General features: G+C 39.9%; 1 protein-coding gene across 2 annotated transcripts in view; it reads right to left on the reverse strand.

Annotated features, from left to right (window-relative positions):
• The window catches only part of PTGFR (prostaglandin F receptor), a 43684-nt gene extending 22030 nt beyond the window's left edge, over positions 1-21654 (reverse strand). The window contains exons 1-2 of one of the 2 annotated variants that reach the window (XM_025417890.3): positions 21507-21654; positions 19472-20342 (exon numbers count right to left, since the gene is read on the reverse strand). In XM_025417890.3, the coding sequence (XP_025273675.1) occupies positions 19472-20269 (798 nt within the window). In that variant the 5' untranslated portion in view covers positions 20270-20342; positions 21507-21654. Of the gene's footprint in view, positions 1-19471; positions 20343-20852; positions 21076-21506 lie in introns of those variants that run through there. The other variant, XM_025417891.3, reaches the window with a different exon arrangement.
• Between the last annotated feature and the right edge of the window lie 329 nt (positions 21655-21983).

Here is a 21983-nt window from a genome sequence, read left to right on the forward strand (position 1 = left end):
CAGCTGGCCTGGAAAGGAGAAGGACGTGTCTGTAAGCCTGGAGAATGGAAAAGCAAAACAGGGAATTAGCTCACGTGGTCTGCATCTAACCATCCTTTCCCGCCTGAGGAGACAGAACAAAAAAAAAGTGCAGTAGTTTTTGTAGATTCCATCTCTCTGCATGAACTCAGTTGTTCCAAGAATGAGAATGTGAGGGACCTTGCCATTACCTGCCTTCAAGTTATGAAATGACAAAGTTAAAGTCAAGGTTATGAAATGACGAGGTCAAAGATCCCTCATGGAATTTGATTTGCAGATCCCAGGGGTAATCAAAAGATAATGATTAATGCACAACATACTTAATAAGGACCTTTACAAAATCCACCAGAGCACGATATATATTCAATATAAAAAACAGCTTAAGAGGTCAAATTATTGTCACATTGTAAACATAATCAAGGTAAGCAATGGAGACACCCTCTGTATACCTTAACCATGATCAAGCCCACACTGAAGGCAAATCGTCACAAATTGCACAATGATATATTCACATCACCAAGAAAGGTCTAAGCGATCCTATGAGCAGGTCTGAAAATAACCACCAAAAATACCAAGACTGTTCTCCTTAGGAGACTATCAGTAAAAACTCATGAAATTTCTTCCTTGCATACTATAAAACTGTGGCTCAAATTCCACTTCCTTCTTTTCAGTATTAATTCTGTTATTTTTTTCCATCAAATTACCAAGTTCTGTGGTATTATTTGCAATACCAGAAAGCCAAGCCTTTCCTCCATGGTTGTACTCTTAAGAGATTTTGCAGATAATACCACAAAAAAATGGCCTCACTTAAAAAAACAAAACAAACAAAAAAACCCGACTTTTCTCAGAAGTAAATGAGAGGTAATAAAAGCATGTAATCAACAAGAGGTTAGGCTTTGCATTCAGGTAAGTGATTTGATAAAGAAAACGGGATTAACTAGCCTTCAGATTTCCCTGGTTGGATTAACCAGGGAAAGATAGAAGGGCCAAGACTCCTTCAGTCCTGAAGGTAAAGGTCCAAAATCCCAGAAGGTAAAACAGTGTCTGGTTGGCATCTTAGAGGAGCACTGACCTTATTAAACACATTCATATTAAGAAGCAGATCATGAAAAGAAAAGAGGAGGTATAAACCTAAAATGGCATTTACTACAAGTCTATGGAAAAGAAATCAGTAAGGAAAAAGATGAGGTCATTTCACCCAAGGAAGAAAAGAAACCAGAAAGTTTATAAGTCAACAATTAAATCAAAAGACGAAAAAATTACATTCTTAGGAGAGAACCCAGTCTCACAACTGGGGGGTAAGAGCCTATTTCACTAAACCCAAGGACCACCAGAGACCACAATGAACCTGAACTCAAGGGAGCTTCAGTCAAGAATTCACTACCCTTCCTCTCTTGGTGGAAACTAAACACAGATGACACTTCTCAGCAAAGCTGTGCCTTGGAAGGCCATGGGCACTTGCTCACACTAGTTCTTTTGCAATAGAGCTGGTTCTGCTCATGCCTCCCCAAGTAAACTACGAATTCCTTTGAAGTGAAGATCCCATTTTAGTCATGTTTATATATGCGTGTAGCACATGCGCAAATGCCGAGGCTAAGCACTCAATAAATGGTTTTCAAATTGCCACTGGGTTTTATTATGGTACCAAATGGAATAATGGTCATAACAGTAATAATAACCATCACACAGAACCTTTTATGGGATGCTTACCAGGTATCATGGGAAGACTTATGTTGCTTGATTAAATCAGTGATGATGTAGTCAGTATCATTATTCATATTTTACAGAAGTTAAAATTAAGGCTCACAAAGATTCTTAGTAATTTTCCAAAGGACATGTGGCCAGTCTGTCCAAACTCAGATAGTGAGAAATGTCTGCATACTACAATAGGCTATAGGAGCTCACCTAATTAGAAGTAGAGATTCAAGGGTAGGCTAAGGAGATTCAGTAGAGTTGTGGAGTCAACACCAAAGAAGATGCTCATTGATAAAGACAACATAAATTGAGATATCTTTGCATATAATAGGTGCCTGCTAAATATCTGGTTGGTGAATGCACCACTGGGGTTGAAAACTCTACCAGTTTTCCAAGTTAGGGAATCCTACCAAGGTCCTAATTATGCCATTCAACTGGGAACAAATACTGATCCTTTCTTTCCAATAACACAAGGTAGAGAATAGTTAAGCACCCTGACTCAGAAAAGCGCTGCCTCTTAAGTCAGAATTTGCTGAGGTTTGTTAGGTCGGGGCCAGCTGTCTTTCTCTGCCCAGAGAGATTCACTTCTGCGGGGTACTCAAGGTTTAAACTATTTTAGGACCCTATAGAAAAGCTCCGCAAAATAAAATTATATACCCTGTCCGTATCTGACACAGTTTAAATATTGGAAACTGTGGTATTAAAATCAATAGAAAAAAAAAGGCTTTTATTCCAAAGTCAAACCTTAAATAAATCCCAGACAAGGGCTATATAAACTCCTGGTCCATGATCCAGCTGGCATGTAATACACACTTTCCTATAAGTGCATGTACATATGTACCCTTCATATCATAATCCTATATGCAGGGATGACTGAACAATTTCTCTTTTGTATTAAAATAATTATTAGGGCATTTCAAAGCTGATTTCTCGAGAGTCAAGAAGCAGAAAGCCATTTGTAACCAAAACACGAAATTACCTAATTTTGTGTGCATGTGTATGTAATGCTATGCAAAACCAGAGCCAAAAAGTTAATGATAATTAAAAAGAATTAAAAGAGGGACAAATAACTTCATCTCTCGAGCAAAACGCAGATGGATAATTGCATATTCTCAGCCAAACTAATGCCCATCAAAGCGCCCTTCACTCAGCCAACAGAGAAGATACACTGAAATTATTAATCAAGTAGAATAGATAAGGTGTAATGAAATGTTTCCTTTATAATTATACTCCAAGCCTAAAGGAGAATCACTTTGAAAGTGTTTCCTTTGTTACTCACAAGCTAATTTTTATTTAATAGTGATTTATTATTTGCATTACTTCCCAATATAAATTCTAGAAAAATACTTAATTCATTACTCATGCATCAAATGTAATTTCAAACAAACATCCTTCTGCTATAGTTCTTCTCCACGGCAATCCCTTCTTTTATCTGGCAGCCCAAGAGATCTTTTTAAACCATGTATCAGATCATGTCTTTCCCTCATTAAGAAACTCTCCAAAGGTTTCTAAATGGATTTCAACCCCAAGCTACCATGACCCGTAAGACAATCTGGCCCCACTTCCCTCTCCAACCTCAAATCCTACCACTTTCACCAGCACTCCCTTGCTCCAGGTAATGGCCTTTGTTTTGTCCCTCATTACAACAGCTCAACCCCACCACTGGGTTTTTGTGCTGGCTGTTCCCTCACCTGACCACTCTGCCCACATATCTCCCCATGGCTGCCTCCTTTTTGTCACCCAAGGCTAACCTCATAATGAGGCCTTCCTTGACCATCCAATCTAAGAGTCCTAGCCCCACCCTCAGTGACAGGACTCACCACTTGAAATCATCCCATTAATTTCTTTACTTATTATCTCCCTCTCTGTCTCTCCAAGGAGCCCCTAGGCCTTCGCAACCACCACTGTAAAGGAATGTAACATTCATAAGAGAGGGAATATTGCCTGTCTTGTCCAGCATCATAGCCTAGCACCCAGAACAGTGTCTGACACTTGGAAGGCACTAAGAAAAATATATACTGAATAAATCAACGAGCATTTCTAAACATGTTATATTTATAGATGTGTTTTAATTAATTGCCTTTCATAGCAAATTCTCACTAAGGCCATATCTTTTGCTCTTTTTAAAAATTAGGAACTATGGCATCCACCAACTACAAACATGCCTGGGTATGGTTGCAAAGAGTAGTGTCCTGATACCCAAACCATCAGATTTTGCAAGACATTTGGAATAAACAGGCTGTTCAGTGAAAGACGAACATATTTTCAACATAAAAGTTTGTTTTGTTGTAATCCTCATGGCACCCTCTGGTTTTAATCAAAGCCTCACTGGTCCCTCAAACATTCAGCAAAGACCTCTCTCCTGGAAGAGGCTTTAACCTTTCAATGACAGAAGAGAAGAAAAAGAACACTTCTCAAAGAGTAAAAAGGTTCTGCCAAAATCCAGGTTATTTTTAATACTCAATAGCAACTTAAGGGCAGCCCCGGTGTCTTAGAGGTTTAGCGCCGCCTTCAGCCCAGGGCATGATCCTGGAGACACAGGATCGAGTCCCACATAGGGCTCCCTGCATGGAGCCTGCTTCTCCCTCTGGCTGTGTCTCTGCCTCTGTCTCTCTGTCTGTCTCTAATCAATAAATTTTTAAAAATCTTAAAAAAATAGCAACTTAAAAAGCTGCCATATTTGTTTCAGCTTGTAATTTTAAATTTACACAGATAAATTAGAACCCCTCTAGGCTGGAGACAGGGGGAGGTAGGAGACTAAGGAGACTGTCAATGCTCTAGAAGGGAGAAGAGAAGAAAAAAAAATTGTTTTTGAAGGCAGCCTTTTTAGCAAATTTGTTCAAAGATTTACTTTCAATCAGGCTTGTGTCAGAACAATAATGAGTACAAAAACAATCCTCCTCTAATCATGCTCATCTTTCTCCACAAATCCCAATCAGCCCATTGTCTTTGAACTGTCTTCCTATGAGAGCTCTTTCTCATGAATCTTAACTTAAATCTGAAGACACTTTAATTTTAACTAAAATTTCAGTTACAATGCATGACCAAGAAGTTGTGTAACTGCTCTTGATGCTAAATGCAAGTACAGCAAGCCCTCTATGATTGCATCCTTTGGGCAAACCCACTGCACATTCAGAGTCATGCCTGAGAAAAAACACAACTGAAAGGATATTAAGGATTCAATGGGTTAATATTGAATGCTGAGAGCATTATGTCTGGCATGTGGTAGGAGTTATAGATGAAGTTTTCAAGTTAATTAATCCTTACACTACAAAACAAAATTTCTAAGCAAGAATGAACTTTACATTTAAAATGATCATCACTATTAGTTTTATAGCTGTATTTCAAAAACTTACTTTTTTTCAAAAAATTACACTTAAAAAATAAAATCCTTATGTGACATTCATATGTATTTAATAACCATAGCTATAAAGATGTTGTTTCATAACTAATTTCATTTATGATTAAAGAATTCTAAAGATGAGCTGCATTTTCCTTGAACCCTTCCAAGAAGTATACCAGACATTATAAGAAACAGAGCAGAAACATATGACATTGACTCTGTCACTAAAGAGCTCCCTATCTATTTAAGAGATTAGACAATCACAAAACAAACAGTGTGAATTTTATTGTTATATAGAATTAGATATTATATTTTATCCATAGAGAGATAAATGGACTAGAATAATCAGAACAGGTTTTATGGAGAAAATTATTACAAATGTAAACAAAATAAAGGATTTCAGAATTATAATTCCTCTAATAAAAAGAAATCTGACTTGAATCAGCATAATGTACTATAGTAACATATTCTTACAGAGATGATTTTTAGCCACCAGGCATATACACATTGACTACACTTCAGGCTAAACTATATAACTTTGGCATTTTATTTATGAAACAGCCTTTCTTCAAGCAAGTTTGAAATGAAAAATATTCAGGTTACTCAATCAGCATTCATATGTGAGAATTCTGACTCTGATTATAAACATTATTTAATGAAAGTATTTACCTATTATGAAAGCCACAGCACATTCACCCCTCCTTCCCCTCTTCAGGCTGGGTGGGTCACTGAGGAGGAATGCCTAAAGCTGTGTTTCTCCCTCCACCCACCACAAAGAGTAGCCTTCAGTAGACAGGGAAAATGAAGTTAATTCCAAAATAGAGATCTCCATTTTTCAAGCTAAAACATTGTTTAGTATTTCGGCCTGACTTGAGATGGGAGTAGAGGAGGAGGATAACAGAAATTCCTCAGGACTCTTTGGGTTCTATTATTTTGCTCAGTACCTGAATATACAGGGCATCACTCAAAAATCATGGTGATGCGTGATTTTTAATTGATTGCTTGACTGTCTCTTTATATTGTTTAGCAGGTAAATAATCTCTGGGTGAGCTTAACTGATTTGAACTTGCGATTTTAGCAACCATATAAACAAACCAAGAAATTCAAGAGAAGGATAGCACTAACACTGTGGCTACATCTTAATGTCAATTCACACGCAAGGTAGGTATTAGAGACAAGGGCGCCAATAGCCATTCATCTTTACAGCCAAGTATACATGGCGTGCTAAATCGACCATGTGGAAATCCACATCGATCTAAAACTATCTAAATAAGCAGAATGGCTTTGTATTACTGCCATTTAGCTTATACAGATAAACTTAAAGCATGCAATTAGTAGAAGGTCAATAGCACACAGAGGAAATTATTCCTAGACAGACTGCCGGATTTGCCACCATCCAGGAGAGCATTTAGCAAACTGACTTCAGCACCCATATCCATAGACCAGCCTGCTATATAAACTTTGAGGGATGAACTAAAAAAACCAAAGATCTCATTTAGAACTGCTAGGTATGTATTTTCTCTCTTTTTTTCCCCAGCAATTCTTTATATTCCTTTGAAATAAGAAAGAGTCTGCCTTAGCTGTCTTTGGACTTTCGGTAGAGAAAAGAATCACCACACAACCTACAATTGTTTCAAAACCACCTCATGCTATCAAAGTTTATAAAAACTCTGGGATTTTTAAAAATTCTTGGATACATTAGGTAGATTTTTTTATTCAGAAATAATGTACAAGAGAAATATTGGAATTGTCAGTTGCAAAAATATGTAGTTATAGAAGCACATAAAGATTAAACTACATCAAAAACGAATTCTCCATGCACTACGTAATGATAAAGAATGTCTGTTGCTACTTTTGTGCTGCAATTTGGAAATAAGCTTTCACGGTAGGAAATGAGGAGTAAGAAGGCATTCACAAAGTTCTTTCTTTCTAGATGCAGTTCTAGTCCAGCTTTTCTCCAAAAAGTGCATTTGTAATGTCAACAGACCCAAAGAACATGCTAGGTTGGAGGAATAGTCTCAGGACTATCTTCCTAGTACACAGGTCTTGGGCAGTTCTAAACCAGACCTCAGGCAGAGCTGGATGAAGGATAGGCCAGTTATAGGTGCTGATGTCCAGGGTGGTCAAGAGCAAATTCCTGGGACTAATCAGAATCAACTTGCTTTCTAAACTGCAAATTTAACCGCGTTCTTCCAATCATTGACTTCCTTCTTATTTAACTTCATATTCCTAAATCAGTAAAACTAAAGCATCTATCAGAATATAGGGAATGGAAAATAAGAAGAACCACCTTATTTTCTTTTCAATGTCAGAATTCTGGAGCCCAACCAGGAGGTATAGGGACATAAGAGAGAGGGGGAAAAAATTCTTGTTCTGTTTGAATGTTATGATGATGCTATAACGTATTCATAAGAATGGCACTAGGACAGCCCGGGTGGCTCAGTGGTTCAGCATTGCCTTCAGCCCAGGGTGTGATCCTGGAGACCCGGGATCGAGTCCCATGTTGGGCTCCCTGCATGGAGCCTGCTTCTCCCTCTGCCTGTCTCTGCCTCTCTCTCTCTATGTCTCTCATGAATAAATAAAATCTTAAAAAAAAAAGAATGGCACTAAAAGTTTCTTAGACTGTATCAATAATAGTAAATGCATAACAAAATCCAGAATATTCAAAGTTATTATTATTATAATAACAATTGCCTAAGAAAATAGGATCTGCAAGTAATAATCCTGATTTAATATCTATTTATTGAACTTTATCACTTAAAAATATATAGATTCTTTTCAAATGCCCATGACATATTTATAAAATCTGATAATAAGAAATTAACTAATTTGAAAACAGTAAGATTTACAAGTTAATATAAGAAATTTTTAAACTCTTAAACCTTCTGAAAAGCCAAATTTAAAAACAAAAATAAATATTATGTAAAATATTAGTAAAATAAACACATATAAATGTATAATGTACAAAAACAAATTAATAGATAAGAATATCTTCAGTTATAAAAAATTCTTGGTACAAAAATTTGCTACTAAATTCATACTCTCAATGAAATTGATTAAATTATGCCAAAAGATACCAATGTTGTCTTCATGACAAAGTAGAAAACTCAAACCAAAAAAAAATCAGAAAAAAAACCCTGAGGCACATGCAGCCCAGTGTTTTTTTTTTTAATTTTTATTTATTTATGATAGTCACAGAGAGAGAAAGAGAGAGAGGCAGAGACATAGGCAGAGGGAGAAGCAGGCTCCATGCACCGGGAGCCCGATGTGGGATTCGATCCCGGGTCTCCAGGATCACGCCCTGGGCCAAAGGCAGGCGCCAAACCACTGCGCCACCCAGGGATCCCCAGCCCAGTGTTTATAGCAGTGTTATCCACAATAGCCAAAAGATGGAAAGAGCCCAAATGTCCATCAACTGATGAATGGATAAAGAAGATGTGATGTGCATATATATATACGTATGTATATATATAATTTTATATATAAATATATATAATTTTATATGTATACATAATTTATACATGTAGTAGAATATTACTCAGCCATCAAAAAAGAATGAAATCTTGCCATTTGCAATAACGTGGACGGAACTGATGCTAACTTTCGCTTAGCATAATAGTAAGCAAAATAAGTCAGAGAAACACAAACACCATATGATTTCACTCATGTGGATTTGATGTAATGAGCACTGGGTATTGTATGCAACTGATGAATCACTAAATTCTACCCCTGAAACTAATACTACAATATGTAAACTAACCCAGATTTAAATAAAATCTTGAAAGAAAGAAAAAAGGGGAAAAAACCCCTCAAACTCTATCAAAAAACACTGAAATGATACCAAGTCATCACACAACAGCTGACATCAAAGTTACTTAAATTACTCCAGTACGTAGAGACAGAATTTCCCTATTGTTTTTTAAACTAGTATAATTCTAATATTAAAAACAGGATACAATAAAAGAAGGAAATTATAGATCCATGTAACTTTTTTTAAACACTAAAATATGCACGAAATAGTTTCCCCAAAAATACAAAAACGTTCAACATCATTAGTCAGAAAGGAAATACAAATCAAAACTATAACGAGCTGCCTACCACTGGATATCCACTGAAACAGCCATAATAAAAAACAAACAAACAAAAAAAGAATGTTTCCAAAAAAAAATAAGTTTTGGCAAAAATGTAGAGATATTGGAACCCTCATACACTGCTGGATATAATGGTGTAGCCATCTTGGAAAACAGTTTGGTGTTACCACAAAAAGCTAGACATAATAATACCATTTGACCCAGCAAATTTCACTCCTAGTTATGTACCCAAAAGAATTGAAAACAAGTGTTGAAACAAAGCCTTGTATACAACTCTTCAAGGCAGCACAAGTCACAATAGCCAAAGGTGGAAACAACCCAAATGTCCATCAACTAATGAATGAATGATAAACAAAATGTGGTGTATCCATAGAAATGAATATTATTCGGTCACAAAAAAAAGAATGATGTACTGATACATGCCACTACATGCATTGACCTTGAAAACATTACGTTAAGTGAAAGAAGCCAAACACAAAAAGTCACATATTTTAAGATCCCATGTATATGAAATATCCAACACAGGCAAATCCATAAAGACAGACTAGTGGCTGCCAGGGGCTTCAGGGAGTGGGAAACAGGGAATGGGGGAATGATTGCTTCATGGGTACAGGGCTTCTCTTGAGGTTGATGAAAATGTTCTAGACAAGAACGTGGTGATGGTTACACAACATTCTGAATGTAAGAAACTGTCATGGAATTGTACCCTTTAAAATGGTTAAAATAGTGAATTTTATGTTATGTGAATTTCATCACAGTAAAAGTAAATTATTATTCAAGAAATGATTTCAATTATGGGAGATCATGGTCATGAAAGGGAACATTCTATATTGTAACTGATAAATTGAACGCACGTGTAAATAAAATGTAAAGATGGTTAATTGTACATAAAGCAAAGACAGACCAGTAGGGTGAAATAAAGGGTCCAGAAAGAGCCGAACACATTTAACAATTTCATACAAAATAAAGGTAGAATTTTAAAGAGTTAGACAAAAATCATTCAGCTATCTTGGGACAGCTAGCTCACCATTCAAAAGAAAATTCATATTATTAATTTGCAAACTAAACAAAATAAACCATAAATGTATTAAAAGTATGAATACAAAGAATGAAAAAGCAGAAGTGCTAGAAAAAAAAGATGAATATCAGTATCATCTCAGCCTGAGAAAATTATTTCTTAACCTGAAAGCAGTAACCACAAAGAAAATTACTGATTCATTCGCTACTTTTATAAATTAAAATACTAAATTAAAAGGCTAACAGTAAACATGGAAAAACAACTACTTTCATAACAACTGATTTTATCATTTTTATATATTAGCATTATCTGTTCTTCATTATCCAAAGAGTTCTTGAAAATCATTTACAGAAACCTACATATTCACACAAAAGATAATGCCCAATTACACAAGAAAAAGAAAGTTTATCCTGTTAGTCAAAGAAATTAAACCATTATATTTTCCCCAACAGATGAGTAAAAGTATGTGCTCGGAATCCTAATAGCTGTAATCTCTAGAGAGAGGGATTTGGAAGATCTTTTTCTGAATTTTAATTTGTAGTGTACTGCATCTTTTTTTACAATAAAGTCTTCTTTGCCTTTTTTAAAGTAGCTTGAGAGGATATGATAGACAAAATGTAATACTCCTCAATAAGGAAAAGACACCCGTGGACATAGAAAGAGCCTTTCCTCCCCAGGGCAGTTCCTGGGACCCGGGCACCTCTGCTCACTTGCCAGTCTCACCCCCAGCTTCCCGGTCCTCCACTTCCTTCCTTCCTTGTCCCTGCTCCTCTTCCCGACTCCTGCATTCTGTCTCCCAGCCGGGCCTGGGTGCTAATGCACCTTTGGGCCCACGTTCCTCCACTATTTACTAAAGCAATGAATCCAGCAATTAACCCTTTGCCCTGCTCCTAGACAAGGCCAGGAAAATGCAAAGTTAATTTTATCCCACATTAAAAGTGGAAAGAGGGGCACCCTGGGTAGCTCAGTGGTTGAGGTCTGCCTGCAGCTCAGGGGGTGATCCTGGAGATCAAGGATCAAGTCCTGTATTGGGCTCCCCACAGGGAGCCTGCTTCTCCCTCTGCCTGTGTCTCTGCCTCTCTCTGTGTCTCTGCTGAATAAATAAATAAATTTTTTTAAAAAAGTGGAAAGAGGGGGGGCACCTGGGTGTCTCAGTCAGTTAAACATCCACTTTTGATTTAGACTCAGGTTATGATCTCAGGGTTGTGGGATGGAGCCCTGCGCATGAAGCCTGCTTAAGATTCTCTCTCTCCCCCTCTCCCTCTGTCCTTCTCCCTTTCTCTGTTTCAAAATGAAAATTTTAAAAAATTAAATTTAAAAGAAAACTGGAAAGAGAAGGAAAAGTATGAGTTAGAGGTTGAAGAACAGAGTGCAAAAACCACGGATCAAATGAAGAAGTTAGAAAGATGATTCCTAGAGTATGTGCCTCAGAAATATTTTCCCAGGCCAAGTCTGTCCCTGCTTCAGGTCCACCGAGAGAGAGACACCCAACGTTCTGCTCAGCAGAAGTCTGCCAAATGAGCAAATCAATGAGTAAATTAACAAGTGCATTAAAGCATAAGTAGATTTTTTTTATTTTCTTCATTTCTAGTATTAAATTTCCTAGTAATTGTTTTTTTTTCTATTTTCAGTTGTTTCCAACACTTTATTAATGCAAATTCTTGCAAAGACCTGGTGATTTTTTGTAATGCTTCATTTCACCTACATGTATTCCTATTTTCTATCTTGAGTCACTTTTCTTATCATTGGATAGTAGAAAAGACTGATTTGAATCATTAAATTATTACTATCTGATTTAATTTTCCTGCTACTCATGTGTCATTACTTGAAAATTCTTCTAGCTTTTAATATTAATTTATTACAACCTGCTGTGTCCTGACATTATCAAAGTCTGTCCCAAACACTAAAGTTCTTACTTGTACATTTTTATACCTCTAGGAATTATATACATTATTATTTCTTCTCTCCTTGGTTTTTACAATTTACATCACTTCAGTTAGGATCACATTTACTTCCAGTACTTTTTCCTCCTAAATGATGTACTATAGAAATTTTTCACTTCTATGTTATCAAAAATAATCTCATCTACATATATTCGCAACAGAATACCTGTTATTCTGCTATAACAGGAAATATAATCAAATATCTTCATATTTCAATGTCCTACACATGCCCTCTCTTCTCATCTTCTATGAGTATCGCTGCCTACAGCAAAGATACTGTGAACGGTTAAATCATAGATATTGTTACTGTAGTAACTAAAATACTGCCTGGCACAACAGGTAGGATGCTCAATAAATATCTGTCAAACGTATAAACAAATAATTACTTGTGGGCCACCAAATCACAAGGGACAGCCACATACTGTAGCATTCATCGTTCATTTAACAACTAATTAAAAAGTGCCTTCAATTGTCTCATTGACAAAGTTATTGTCTGGCAGCAGTAGTGTTTAATAGTAACAGCAACAATAACAATAACAGTATAATAACTGAAGCATACGACACTATGTTAATTTACATTTATTAATTTATTTAGTCCCCACAACAACCCAAGGAAGCATTTCAATACCTATCTCCCATAGGAGGAAACAGGCACAGAGTGGTTAAGGTCACATAGCCAGGAAGTGGAAGAAACAGGACTTTTCTTAACTCTCAGCAGGATAACTTTATTTCTACGAAGCTGCAAGCTCTTTTTCCTCTTACTCCCTGGAACTACTCACAGCACAAGCATAGTGCCTTTTACGTAACAGTCTCGATAATCTGGGGCTAATTTTAACTCGATCCCAATAATTTATAAATTAATACCTTACAAGTTATTATAATTACAAATTATTAGAGTATTTGAATTCAAAAAATACGCGAAAGATCAGGAGGCAACATCTTTACTTCCAGTGAGACAGTGAAGTAAGGAAAGGTAACGCGAAACTTCAGGTGGGAATGTCCAAGAAAAGTTTTCTGAAGCTGTGCGCTCCCTCTGCTCCTTTCCACTACAACCAAACCTCCTTAATAGAGGAAAACATGGAAAACGCCTGACCTAAACACAGATAATTTTTTTTTCTAATTGAGATGGTGGGTGGCAGTAAAAGCAATAGACTTTTGGAGGATTTTTGGATTTCAGACTTAATCCGGGCCAGCCACCGTAGGAGGAGAGATAGGAGAGGTAGGGAGGTGATATCATTTTTTCTGATAGTACTTCTATGTAGTATTATTATAATGAGGTCACAGACATACAAAGTTGGCTTAGAGTAGCCCCATGTCACAGCAAAGAGGTGGTAGGGATGGGACCCTATCCCTCCTGCCTGTACTTGCATAACCACAGTATCTTAAGAGACGGCTTGATTTGAAACTGTGCACAAAAAAGCTAAAATAAATCCTTTTATGCAATCCAATTGTCTCTGTCTCTTTCACCATCACACCACAGCCACCCCATTTTGGCATTCCACCATCTGAATTTTTTTTAAGGATTCATTAGCTAAGGAGGAGTGAGAAAAACAACCTCCCTGTCTGGATGAAGCCACAACTGCATCGACTCCTCTGTGGCATTACCATCCTTACACTCAGGACAGAAGATAGACAGAATGACTAATTTACACAAGCCCCGAAAAAGCAATATTTGCAACCATCAACAGACAGTTTTTCTCCTATTGGGTGAAGTCTTCTGTAAATAGAGAAAAATGCCATTGATATACCAGGTAAAATTCGGTGTGGCTATAAATGCTTTCCGAAGCAGATATAAATGGAAGGTATTTTGTGAACCTCCTGTAAGGAAAAGACTAAACAACGTTAAAACTGGCAACCTAGAGAGATTCTGGGCACATTAACATCTTGAATTGTTCTTTAAATGTTTTTGGAGCTTAATAAAAACCCCAAGACACATTAAGCCAGAAGATTTTTATATCCAAGAGGGTATAAATCTAATCCACATGTTTCTGATTCATTTACTCTTGAATCACTCAAGCAAATGTTTTTAAGTGCCCTCCCAATGTCTATGGTATCTCTGGGCATTTTTATAACTCTTTCTCCTTAAAAACAGGAAATCATGTTTGGCCAAGAGTAAATTAACTTAAAATACCAAAAGTATTCCACACCACTGTACACATCTAAAGCAACAGATTTTTATGAAAATTCTCAACTTAGCAATGTCTTTTTTAGTTGATTGACCTCTGCTGGACCAATCTTATACACTTTCATGAAGTGAGAAAATAAACTCGAAGGAACTCAACTCCAAAGGCCTATGCATAGCTCAATATATTAGTCAAGTCGCACTGTAAACCTATCTGCAACATACTTTATATTTTGATAATGCAGGAACAACTGGACTTCTGAAAGACTGCCCTAAGCTGGACTCTGCAAGAAAAGAGACTTGGAGACAGACATCTACGTGCAGGGAGTGTTCTGGGGGAGTGCGAGGTGGTGAGGGAAGCAGGACTTGGCAAAGGGAGGAGCAGGGCTGAGTGCAGTTGCAAGGCCTCAGCAAGCTCGGAAGCATGGACGACCCTTCAGAAATGTTCCAAACGAGGCAATGGGGCAAGGGCTTTGTATCTCCACAGCCACCCATCACCACACACCCAGTGACCAAAGAAAGGCAGCAAGCACCATGGTCAAAGCAGCTTCCTTTGGCTGAGGGTAATTCCCCTGAGAGCAAAGCTCACCCATCATTTGCCATAAGCCCTCTGAGACCTGGTTCATTATGATGCCAATACCTTTAGTAATTCAGTCAAACTTCAATCAGCTACCCAACTGTTTTTATTTATCGCTGACAAACATCTTAGTGACTAAATGTTTAACTACACTGGCTAGAAGCACTAGCATAAGAGTGAAAAATCTTTAAGAAATCAAGTGCAAACTTTATATATGCAGGAGAACACTTTTCTGGGGTAAACTTACCTACCTAAGAAATCTATTTACTTTTCATATACTTGCTCCTCTTTTCCCAAATCAAAATAATCCTTTATCCCTGAAGGGAAAGTAAACAAATGTCTGTCCTTCTGGTAAAAGATTGCTGAAGTTTAATAGTGTCTACAGTTGCTGACTTAGGGAACAGATTAAAAATTACCATTTGGGTTTCAGTAATTGCTTAATTAACTCTTACCTACAAAACTGAGAATCCACATTCTGGTCAATCATTTGCAATCTTTGGGCATTCATACTACCTAAGTTACAGTCAACCAGTCGAAAAGTATTTATTGCTCTGCCAAACTGATGAAATAAGAATAGCAATAATAATAAGTTCCTTTCAGGCTTACGTATTCTAGAAACGGAACATTAAAAAGAATCGTTACTTATATGAAGACAAAAATGATATTAAGAAAATGTTACTTGAAAGGCTGGTAAATAGGTTATTTTTTCCTCTCACCCTAGAAACATCAAAAGAATGTCTTTGAGATTTATTTATTAAGGAACAGTGATTCACCTAGGATACAGGGAAGACAATTTTATAATTGTCATTTGACTCTTAAAGATTTTTGTACTAATTTGTTGCTAAATGAAATTGTCAACTAAAAATTGCCCATTGTAGTTTCCCTTATTTTTCAGTTAGGACTATAATTAAATGAACTTATATGTGTTCACCATGTTTAAAACTATAAAAATCCAGATACTGTAAAAGTTTAAGTTTTAACATTTTAATGAGCTATAGCTTAAACTAGTAGATTTGTACTACTCTTCAAAATCTTAATTCCTGAAAACATACATTCCCTCCTTTGGAAAAATAACACATTAAATCTTAAAAATTAAAAAAAATTAAAAATCCACCACAGGGGATTTTTAGAGCAATGAAATTATTCTGTATGATACTGCAATGATGGACACATGTCAATATACATTTATCAAAGCTCATACAACATACAACACTATGGTAAAACATGACAGACCTTAGTCAATAAGAATGATTTGGTATTGGGTCATGAATTGTGACAAGTGATAAGGGTTAATGAAGGCGTCGGAGGGAACATGAGAGGGCATAACGTGAACTCCATGCTTGCCGCTCATTTCCCTGTAAACCTAAAACTAATCAAGAAAAAAGAGTCTATTAAAAAGACAGATGAAAACTCAAACAACATGATCATCTTCCCTTTTGTATTGGTTTTGTATTGGTTCAATCATTGAAATTCATAAAATATTCCCTTTGTCATCAGCTACAAATTTAAATAATTTCAGAAATTATGCCATGATTGATAAGTTTTGATACAATAAATCCCACCAAGCACAACCACTATCATCTGCATTATTCACCTGCTACCTTTCGTGTGTGTGCACCTGTAACTGTGTTCCAGTTTGAGGCTTGAAAATGACAGTGATAACATGTCAAAAGTGTGCACAGATGTTCATCCAAGTTACAAATCCAACAATTCATACTCATCAATCATAGAAAGAAAATACATAATGTAAAGTAGGGCACTGGGAGAAGCTGTCAGCGTTATAGTACAACTATGGGGATCCAGAAGCTTGATTTCAGAGGCTAAAATCAAGTTTAAAATAGTTTAAAAACTAAGAAGTTTTTAAAATATAAGGTGGAGAGTGATGGCTCAGTCATTAACATCTATGCAATTTTTCCTAAGCATTTAATGGGGAAAAGAGACATGTTTCAAATGAGATGCTAGTGCTTGATGTTATTCAGCATTCCCAAACCTGAGTTTCTTTACAGGGGTTCCATTTAGAGCTGTCTGACGGCCTTAACCTAATGTCAAAGGCACATGTGTCTGGACCACAAAAGCTGTAAATCCTTTAGTCAGAATTTGCTATGAAGACCCAAGCGTCCACAAGAGAAACCAGGAATGCAAAGAATGCTTCCAATAAAATATCACCCGTCAAGAAGTATCTGTGGTGTATCAACTGAGCATCGAACACAGAAATAATTCTCACACTAAAAAGCATTTTAGAAGGATTGATACACTGGTGTAATAGGTGTGTTGATAATTCATAAATAGAACATAGAACTCAGAAAATGTTTCACAAAAACAAAATTATGTCTCCAACAGAAATATGTTCAAAATATGGATTAAACTGTAATATCTACTTTAACAGAGAAGGAAACCAAAAACTCAGGAAGAGAAAAACATAAATTCAAAATATCCATGATGAGCATGGAATCTTGCTACCTTCCACAGTCTCACAGCAGTTAACCTATCACTCCTATTTCTCAATCAAAAGCTAGAATGAAGCAGAATTTTAAAGGTGACTGAGAACAAGCATAAACCAAAGAAAGCACCAGTGATTACCTCAGTTGTCCAGACCACTTGTCTCTCCTCTCACTATTCCATTGATTTCAGGCTCTCTCCAGGCCTACTGTCTCCATTTTTCTCACCTTCTTCATCTTCTCTTTCTAACCCCCAGTTGATTTCTGGGCTACTCACGGTCACTTTTTATTTTGAAAAGCTAGATTATTTCAATGTTTAAGGGGGAAAAAAAGGATCGTTCAAAGGGAATTGCCTCTGTTGAGTGGCATAAATTAAACTCTTCAAGAATGAATGCTGAAGTGACTCCTAAGTATTGATAGAATTGTTCTCTGCTACTCAGATTCAAATAACCAGACAATGAACACAGATCAGATCTCTGCTTGGTTACACCTAAGGCCTCCTAAAATGACAGGCAGGCCTCAAAATGTTGACTTGCCATTGACAGACCCAACCTGGCTTCCCTGTGGTTGGGTTCCTAGGACCAATTCCAGAATATCAGGAAGAAATATTTAAATGATTTAACAATTCCAGAAGCTAAATTCAAATTGTGAGAACATAATATGAATAAAGAAAATATTCAAAAAGTAGAAACCCTTTTGGAGAATAAAATCAGCTGTCACAGGATTTGTCTGCAACAGCGGCTCTCACAACTTCCTTATGCATCAGGATCATCAGGATTGTTTATTAAAACTCCACTGGTGAAAAAAAAAAAAAAACTCCACTGGTGGGGCACCTGGGTGGCTCAGTCTGTTAAGCATCTGCCTCCAGCTCAGGTCGTGATCCTAGGATCCTGGGATCGAGCCCCACATCAGGCTCCCTGCTTAGCGGGAAGCGTGCTTCTCCTTCTCCCTCTGCTGTGCCCCCTGCTTATACTTTCCCACTCTCTTTTTCTCAAATAAATAAATAAAATCTTTAAAATAAGTAAATATATAAATAAATAAAACTCCACTGGCAACAGTTTTTGGACAGTGGCTCTGCTGGAGGGTCTAGGAAAACTGCATCAGTCGCAAGCACCTTCATACTACCAGGCAAGGTATGATCACAACCTCTGGGTTCCATCTACCTCTGTCTCCCCACTTTGCCTCACCTTTACCTGTGGATCCCCTGTATTACTATGTCTATCCCATTTCTTCACTGGTACAGAAGAAGGAATGAAAATAATCTTTACTGCCACCACTAGTTGTGTATAGAGGATTCTTTCTCTCTTTCATGGCATGTTGTCACTCTTTCCATCATAAAGTAAAATGATGAAGGGAGTTAAGGCCATACTTAAAAAAATCATAAATATTTTGTCTTCTACCTAGAAGATAATATAAATGACTTATGTTTGTTGTTAATTCCTTAACCTTAGCTTTCATTTCCCAATAAAAATAACATGCTGTCAAACAGAGCTACTGGCTACGTCAAAAAAAAAATTTTTTTTTTAAAGAAATGGGATGAAAAAGGAAGGTTTTCCTACCAATCATACCTCTCCTTGAAGTATTGGCATTGTTCTTGGGTTGGTGAACTAGTGACTTCTTCACCTAACCTATCCATAGAATTCACCTCAACTATCCAACTATCTCAACTCATCACCTCCCTTTGCAAGCCAAGACCCAGCATTGTGCGTTTAGAAAAACCCAGTAGCTAATATGCCTTTTCACATAGACTTTCTACCAAGACTTAGTTGAGCCCATTCCAATACTATATTTATAGTTGGTCGGGTTTTTTTTTTCACATTTTAGAAACTAATTCTATTGAGCATATTAAAACTATGTTGCTCTATTAAAATCACCGTATCCTCTTCTGCAAGCAGGTTATGCTATAGTTAGAATTGTTAAGCAAGACATTTCTTTCAAACCTATCTTCCCAGTCTTTGATGTGTTCTGTTTTGTAGAAACACCAGGTCCTCTTTCATTTCACAAGTAGGAGTGTTGGAAAATCATACCATGGGTACCATAGACAGCTTAATCCTGAGCCAGAGCCGGGTGCCGAAGTAAGTCCTGAGTAGGAATAAACTCCAGTATTTAAAAGATTGAATAGTGTTGCCCATCAAGACCAACAACTTTGAAAAAGACAACAAACCTTGTATTACACATGGAAAAAAATGGAAGAAAGCAGAAATTGTCAAAATGTTAGGCTCTTACCAGAAATGGACTCCAGCAAATGCAGGAGACACACATTATAGCCAGGAGCTGGATGACCATTTCAAAATGATGAGACCTGCCTTGTCTGTGCTGCTGACTTTTAAATTTGACTCTTAAAAGTGTGATTCCTGTGATGGCATTGCACAAGAATGAAACGCCAAGGGCTAAGAGCCCCAGAAAAGAAAAGAGCAGAAGGTAAAACCTATCTTCCCAGTCTTTGATGTGTTCTGTTTTGTAGAAACACCAGGTCCTCGATGCTTGAATTTTATAGTTTCGATGCCCAAGGATGGGTAGCAAAGCTATGAAAATGGCAAACAAGCACACTCCACTCAACATCATTTTCACATGTTTGGATGTAATTTTCGTAGAATGAAATATTGGTTTGGTGACTCCGATACAGCGCTCAATGGCCATCACACTGCCTAGAAAAAGTGGGCACAGACCGGAGAACACCATGCAGATACCAAAGATACTGCAAAGGATGTTCGACTGGTCAAAGCGGATCCAGTCTTTATCGGAAGCGTACACAAAGACTGCTATAGCTCCATTGATGAGGTGGCCAAAGAAGTCTGTGATTACCAGGGCACTGGCCAAAAGCAGAAACGATGCCTTGGACTTCTGTCTAAATCTCTGATAAGCCTTCATGAGAATAGCAATGGCAAGGCTGTTTGACAAGATTCCCACTGTCATGAAGATTACTGAAAAAAATACCGAAAGCCGGTTTTCCGTCTGGCAAGTTGTATTTGAAAGGAGCCCAGCTGCAGGAGACACTGGCTGTTTGGAACTGTTCATAGACATTGTTGTGGAGATCAAAAGCTGGCCTCTCAAGTCATCTCCCTCTCAGCACAGTGCAGGCTTGCAGTCCGGACATCTGCAGCACAAAGACAGAGGAATCGTGAGCCCTGGATAACTGCTCATCTGACACTTAAGACTGATGTGCCCCAGCACCCGGTGGGGGGAATCGGAGGTATCTGGCCTATCACAGGCGAGGTTGCATCACACCAGGGCAGCACACGTCTGCCTGCGGCTCCACATTTCATTTTCAAGGTAAAGAAGCTGCCCAAAGTCTCTCTCTCTCTCTCTCTCACACACACACACACACACACACACACACACACACGCACCTGCTTTGGGGTAACTCTGCGGCCCCTCTGCAAACGGGGGCCTCCCAAATCGCCTCCCTACATTTCACAGACACCTTGAAACTTCTAAAGTTTATGGGGTCACCAACAAGATCAGAGGGAAACCCTAAAAAGTTTTTCAATGCGCGCAATAGTCTCTTCAAGTAACGAGGTGACCTTCTGCGGTTTCTGCGTTTGCCTTTGGAGGGCTTGTCCCCCCCCGCCCCCCCCCCCCGCCCAGTCCTCTTTGAGGGAACTACCTGTTGGGCAGGCAGGCCAGGTACCCTCCTCCCTCCTCCGGGCTTCGGGAGGGGACAGGGGGGAGCAGCAGACGAACCCTGCTGGCTTCCCCGCCGCTCGGAGCCGTCAGCTGTAGCTCAGCTCACGGCCGACCCCAGGCCTGGGGGCCCGCGGAGGCCAGGGCTGCGTCTCGGAGGCCCCTGTGGTCCGGCGGCCACCTGCGCAGAAGCCCCGGGCGGGGACGGGGACGGGGACGGGGACGGGGACGGGGACGCGGCGGGGGCGGGGGCTCGCCGGGACTCGGGCCGCCGCGGCGGGGCGCCCAAGCGGCCCCGGTGTGCGTCCCCGCTCGCCTCTCCGCCTTGCCGCCGCCCCCTCCTCCGAGCAGCCCGCCGGGGAGCCCCGGGCCCCGGGTCCCGTCCCGGCCGCGCTCCGCCGCGACACCCCTCCCGGCCCGACTGCACGCCGCGGGCCCGCGTCCCCCCCCCCCCGCCCCTGGGGCGCCCCCCGCCGGCCCCACTCCCGCCCCGGGGGCCCCGCGGGGCGTCTGCCCGGGACGTGGGGCCACGCTCGGCCTCAGCTGCGCCCCGGGGCGGCCGCCGGAGGGTCCCCCCCCCCTCCCCGGGCGGAGCATCCCGAGGCCGGCGTGCGGAGGCAGCCGCCGGGCCCGTTACCTGCGCATCCGCGGCCGCCGCCAGGGCCCGGGCGGGGAAGGGCGGCCCGCTCCGAGGGCCATCGCGCGCCCGGCCCCCTCCAGTCCCGCCGTCCCGCCGTCCGTCCGTCCGTCCGTCCGTCCGCGCTCCCCTCCGCCGGCGCCGACGCTGGAGGCTGCGGGCGCGCGCGGCTCCTCGGTCGCTCGGCCCCGGCGGCGCTGCAGCGGGCGCGGGCGGCAGGGCGCGGGGACCTCCGCCCCCTCCGCGTCCCCCTCCCCGTCCGGGTCCCCGTCCCCCTCCCCTCCCCGCCCCCTCTCTCCTCCCCGCCCCCTCCCCCCCCCCCCCCCCGCGCCCGCAGCCGCCCGGCCGCTCGCCGAGAAGCTGCGTCTCCCACCCCGGGGAGCTCAGGGCGCCGAGTGGGACTCGGGACGGTGCAGGCGCCCGGCACCCCGCAGCGCACCCTCGGTCCGTCCCTGATCCGGCCCGCAAAGGAGAGAG

The sequence above is a fragment of the Canis lupus genome, chromosome 6, assembly GCF_003254725.2.
Source record: "Canis lupus dingo isolate Sandy chromosome 6, ASM325472v2, whole genome shotgun sequence".
NCBI lineage: Eukaryota > Metazoa > Chordata > Mammalia > Carnivora > Canidae > Canis > Canis lupus.